The sequence below is a fragment of the Anopheles cruzii genome, chromosome 3, assembly GCF_943734635.1.
Source record: "Anopheles cruzii chromosome 3, idAnoCruzAS_RS32_06, whole genome shotgun sequence".
Lineage (NCBI taxonomy): Eukaryota > Metazoa > Arthropoda > Insecta > Diptera > Culicidae > Anopheles > Anopheles cruzii.
The window spans coordinates 36,517,492-36,523,377 of NC_069145.1; the positions used below are offsets into that span (position 1 = coordinate 36,517,492).

At 50.3% G+C, this 5,886-nt stretch overlaps 1 protein-coding gene across 1 annotated transcript in view; it reads right to left on the reverse strand.

Moving 5' to 3' along the window:
- Nucleotides 1-829: 829 nt before the first annotated feature.
- LOC128270327 (thyrotropin receptor) overlaps nucleotides 830-5,886 on the reverse strand; it is an 11,486-nt gene continuing 6,429 nt past the window's right edge. Inside the window, exons 2-10 of the mRNA XM_053007727.1 lie at nucleotides 5,480-5,856; nucleotides 4,627-4,701; nucleotides 4,054-4,119; nucleotides 3,914-3,982; nucleotides 3,758-3,832; nucleotides 3,572-3,689; nucleotides 2,376-2,944; nucleotides 1,325-2,245; nucleotides 830-1,178 (exon numbers count right to left, since the gene is read on the reverse strand). Of these exons, the coding sequence (XP_052863687.1) occupies nucleotides 830-1,178; nucleotides 1,325-2,245; nucleotides 2,376-2,944; nucleotides 3,572-3,689; nucleotides 3,758-3,832; nucleotides 3,914-3,982; nucleotides 4,054-4,119; nucleotides 4,627-4,701; nucleotides 5,480-5,856 (2,619 nt within the window). The remainder of the gene's footprint in view (nucleotides 1,179-1,324; nucleotides 2,246-2,375; nucleotides 2,945-3,571; nucleotides 3,690-3,757; nucleotides 3,833-3,913; nucleotides 3,983-4,053; nucleotides 4,120-4,626; nucleotides 4,702-5,479; nucleotides 5,857-5,886) is intronic.

Sequence of the window (5,886 nt, forward strand, 5' to 3'; positions counted from 1 at the left end):
AAATTGAAGTTGAAAACCTTGGACGAGCTCAAGATCCAAATTCAAGTTGCAATAATGCTTTTTCGGCAATAGGCCCAGATACAATCGAAAACATACTCAAAAATAGGTCGACCGAATGAGCTACTGTCAAACCAATCGTCTTGGACATTTGACCAAAATTGTTTTACATTTAAAAAAACTTAGAATCAACCTTTCAAATAAAAGTTCAAGCATCGACAAATATTCAGCCGTTTTTTCTAAAACCAAATGAAAAAGTGCAGCTGGCTCACCCTTTACTTTTGCCGCTTCCCGTATTGTTTCTCGTACCGTGTGTCAAAAGGACATTCTCCTGCTCAAACCGAATAAAGAAAACGGCATTCGGAGCAAGTTTGACGCTCTAGAGAAGTAAAATGAGGTACTACCAACACTTGTACAGATAGCACACTCTTTATTATTGTTAAACTAAGTTACATCTCTATCCGCTCCTTGTTCCCTTGTACATCATATTCCTATCAAAATGAGCATGTCTTTCATTACTACAGCCATAGAAGAGAACGGTCCGCTCGCCTTCGAACATCGAGAACACCGAAACACGTTGGTTGGATGATTTGAACTCCTTTACAGGAAGATTGTTTCATTGTTTGTTTGTTTGCGCTTTCGATCACGTGTTGCGTGTTGCGCGACACAGAGTTACACACAGACACACAGACGCTCCCACACGTATGATGCTCCGCACCGAGTCTGCCACTGCCCGGCACCGTTAGAGCGAAAATCGATGAAACCCTCAGAGAGCACTGCCAATGCCTACGGCCACGGAGCACCTGTTTTTGGCACCGGTCAGTGAAGCAGCTTAAAGGAACGTTTCCTGTTCCTGTTCACCCGCCGTGGCTACCGCTATCGTACCGTGTGCGTTCGAGTTCACCGGAAGGCCGTTGTTATCAGCTGCCTCGCGACCACAGTCTCGCCCATTACCGGTGGTACCGGGTCCGATGCCAAACATCAGACTGCCGCTGGTGATGGTCGTCGTGATCGTATCGGTGTTGCTAATCAACCCGGCCATTCCGACCGCAGAAGTGATGGTACCGTTTGCGCTGTTGTTGTAGTTCACGGATCCGCGCCCCGGCGCAACCTGGAATGTGTTCGTTGGCATCGAATAGGTCATTTTGTACTGTGCGGCCCGCTGAGTGCAGAGACCGTAGCTGAGCGGGGGGGAGGGTGAGAAAAGAAAGCGACATCGAATAAATGCGCAGGGCAAGGAATTAGCTACAAAAATATTCAAAAAGAACGAAAGTCGCGAAAGCTCCCAAGGCATAAAGCATTGAGCAAACTGTTCGCAGTCACTTACTTTGCGAGCAGCGAAAATAGATCCTTCCGGTACTGTACCGTGAGGATCGCGTAGAGGTAAGGGTTGGCACACGAGTTGAGCGGATAGAAGAACACGAGCAGGATCTTCGACTTGCTCACACCGATGAGCGGATAGCCGGCGATGGCGGTCAGGCCGAAGAAAGCGATCGGAGCCCAGCACGCAAAGTTGGTGAACACAAGCAGAGCCATCTTCTTGGCGACCGTCATCTCGCCACTGTGAGCCGACCGGGCAGCCTGTCGCGTTTCCTTGCCCAGCGATAGATAAATCTGTGCATAGCAGACGACGATCACGATGAATCCGCAGCCATTAACCACGAGCACCGTGAGGAGGTAAGCGATGTCCCAGCTGTCACGGGCCTCCATCGGCAGGCAGATCGAGGTGGACGAGTAGTTGCTGATGCCGAACAGGGGCATCGCGGCCATGGCGATGGAATAGAGCCAGCCGACCAGCATGATGTAGGTGGCCGCCGACAGCTTGATGCGCCGGTTCAGATACATCGCGTGCGTGATGGCGAACCAGCGCTCCAGGGTGACGATCGTTAGCGTAAACACCGACAGGTGGCTGGCAAACACCGTCAGAAAGCCGGACACCTTACACCCGACGCCGTACTGCCAGTCGAAGGCGTAGTTGAAGTACTCGCCCATGGAGTGCGCATCGATCGAGGCAATCAGCAGCAGGTACATGCCCATGCACAGGTCAGCGAACGCCAGGTGACAGATCAGAAACTTGGGCACTGTCAGATCGCTGCGATTGGAGAACAGCACTACGACGACGGCCACGTTTCCAAAGACGGCCAACAGGACCACCACCCAGACCGAGCCGCGCAACCAGTGCGAACCCATCACATCCTCGCAGGGATTCAGTGCATCCGGCATCGGGTAGCACTTCACGTCGAAAGTCCTGCAAGAGAGCGATGGTCAAGCGGAAGTGGTTAGCAACACCAGACCCGGGAAGAATGTTCTACGGCCCTGCTTGGGCCCAACCTGTCCAACCTCTCCATTCCGAGAAATGTCCCCGAAAGCAAACTTACATCGGTGTCAGATTGCCGCAGAGTGCTTCCATCGACGAAATCTCGGCCACCGTATTGTGGAACACGCCCGGCAGTGGGTTTTCCGTGTACATTTCGTTGCCATCAATCAACAGGTGGCCACCGCCGTCTTCCGGAATCGACTGCCCCGTGATGGGCTGCCCGTAGTTATCCACAATCTCGCCCATTTGCTTCTCGGACAGTTCGATGCCTTTCGTAAGGATCGACGCCAGGTGACTGCCACGCTCTCCATCATCGTCAGTCTCGTCATCGTCATCGTTACCCGTCAGCCGGAACCAGCTGCGAAAGTTTAGCGAACGGCGACGCCGTCTCGGCAATGTGGCAGTCCTTTCCGGGCCCGGGTAACCGTTCGCAGCCGCAGGCGGTTCCACACTCGCGGTCGACGTTGGCTCAAGTTTCATGTGCGGCGTCGCGTACCCTTTGGCGATGCACTCCTCCTGAACATCGTAGAACTTCTTGAGATTCTGCTCGTGCGCATCGGGATCGTGGCGGGCGGGAAACTTGAACGCACAGCAATGGAACGAGTGGGTCAAGTACGCGGTCCGCAAACTCTGTGAATGGAAAAAGACAGATGGCAGCGGTTCCTTAACAAGGAAGGATTGTGGGTTCGGTGGGTCCGCGTTTACGACAAGAGTTTCTCTACGAGGCCCATTAGAGGTATTTTACAAGACAATCGACAAATGTAAAGTGTTTGTTTTGTAGTTTAACTTCCTTGACCTGCTATGTCCACTAAGTTTAGTCTAACATGCTAGTGTGTTGATTAAGTTTTGTGGGTCGATACCAGAGGGCGCTGCTAGGAGCCTAATTTTTGTTTCGTTATATTGGTACCCTCTTTATATGAACGTATGTGAAGTTTCATTTAAATCGGTCGCTTAATTTTTTTTTTACAAGCCTTTTAGTATCGACATGTCACATCGACATTTGATTAATGTAATCTTGACATAGGATAATGCTATCTTTGCGGTAAGAGAGTTTCAAAATAAAGACATCTTCGTACTTCAATATTGTTATCCCAATAGTAGACAAAATATCAATTACAAAAGGGAACTAAATTAAGGAACGAAAGTAGAAGAGAACATGAGAATGAAAGTTAGTAAAACCGTTTCTAGCCTATTTGTGTAACCTTACAAAGTTGTACCGTAGATAGTTCGAACATGCCGTGTTTATTTGCCAATTACCTGAAACTTGTACACAGATGGAATGGTTTTGAGTGAGTGTGCGTTCTGTATGCGTAGCTCCTCGAGCTCCGAAAGTCCTTCGGTGGGCAACTCTTCCAACGCCGTCCCCGAAAGATCGCTAGAAATGTATTGTATAAATAACCATATGTCAATCGTTACTCGTGCACGTCGCTCCGAACTACTCACAGCTCTCTAATGTTGCCAATTCCAACGAAGGCCGACTTGTGGATATCTTTTAGTCTAAAATTCTGCTTCAGACTCCTACGCCAACAGTACAGAAGGAAACAAATAGAGACAAAAAATGAGCTCAACCGTCGGAGTCGGAGCTCTTCGACCGCTTACAGTTTCGCAATTTCCGATCCGTAAAACGCGGAGCCGTGAATCTGTGTGAGGGCGTTGTTATCGAGAATCCTGTCAATCACACGCAAACCGTCAACGTTAACCCACTGGATATCGGCTCGGTATCCGTCGTGCATACTTACAACTCGTCAGTCTTCAAATGTATGGATCTCTCATAGACCTCGCGGATCTGATTGCCATCAAAGTCCCTTTTTCCGGACCAAAGCAGCAGCAAAGCGAGTGACGACAAAAAAACTGAATTACTTTTCGTGGAAATGAGAAATACAATCTGTTGGTGACTGCAATTCGGAGAGTGAACCCATTCATCTCCTCCATCCATCGGCTCCGGTTAGTGACATACCGCCGAAAGAGCATGGTGTATGGTGAATTGCGTTAGTTAGGATCATGAACTGGACACAGCGAAAGCAATGCTGACGATGACGGTGAGGGGAATGATGATGACGATGATAAAAATGATGACGGCGAATAATCGACAAGGAAAAGCGTGACTGAGTGCTCCCAAAATAGTCCACAATGAACCCACAGCTCCGTCAGCCCTGGAACAGACGACGCTAATTAGACATTAAAGCCGCTTTCCCAGTGTAGAGCCTGCCACCCTTCCCAACACCCTTGCCACGAGCAGCCCACATGCACGGAACGATCACAGAGAACGATAAGTGGGATGAATGGGAGGCTCTTCGGCCGATGCTACTCACACCATGTGCATTATTATGTGGTCGGACAGGACGCGTAAATCCGGCACCGCCAGCAGTCCGCTGTGTATAATCCGTCTATTTCCGGACGCCGCATTGCGAGGGGTGGCCGGCCGAGGCGACGAAGAAAGGGCGCATTAGAAAACATAACAAAATTTTAGAACGCAGTAGAAATCGAATTTCCCAGCAGGTGACGCTCACGCCCCCAACCAGTTTGCCCTTCTGGCACTTCGGGCACGAAGGTCACGAAAATTGCCATTGAAAACCAATAGAAGGTGAGCCTGGATCAGAGGAAAGATTCCTGTCGATAAAACCCAAAACATGCCGATTCCATTAGAAATTCCAAACACGGGCGAAAACATCGGTACCGCCTTGAGCCGCCGGGATGATGGATCAAAATGTCATTATTATGTATTTTGCTTCTGCAACTACCACGGCAGAGCGTCGGAATGGCCGGCAAGCAGGCAGAGTTGTGGCAACTTTTCGGCCACTCTGGTTACTTTGAAAAATGTTTGCGGTGAACCTTTTCCCACACCAAAAAAATAACGCAAGCCTTGGCCGTTATGAAAAAGATATAAATTCCTGGAGGAGAAAATGTGGTTCGCTTTCCTCGGGAACTTCCTTCTGTAAACAAACCTTTCCTTCTGCAAGCAACGCAAATAAAAGACCTGCGGCCGTCGATTCAGTACCCTTTCGTTCGTTCGTTACCTCTCAAGTGAAGTGCAAAATCATCACAATGCAGATATAATTAACATTACATTCAACCCAATGGCTCGGCTGGCTTTCGGTGCAACTTAAGCACGGTCAGTTGGAAGGAAGGAAGGAAGGAAGGAAGTGCCCGGCGAACGATACTTACAGTGTCTTGAGTTTTGTTGAGATGCCTTCGAACACGTCCGCCGGTAGAAACTCCAGCTTCGGTGCGTGCGCAATGTACAGTGTCCGAAGGTGGCGCAACCGAGCGAAGGCGGCCGGTTCAATCCGATGGAACTCCTTCAGGTACACGAGCAGCAGGTCCTGCAGCGTGTCGGCGTACACCGTCAAGGCATTTGTGCGTAGTCGCTTGACGCCGACCTTTTCCAGGGTAAGCCGCTGCATACTGGTCAGCTTCTGTGGGACGCGCGCGATCGACTGACCCAAGCACCGGCACTGCACCTCACCGACCGCTTCCTCCGACGAGTTCCAGCAACGGCACTGACCACGCTTGAGAGCCGTCACCGCGAACGAACCCGTGTCCTGCCCGTCGACAATCGGCTCCACCGGGCT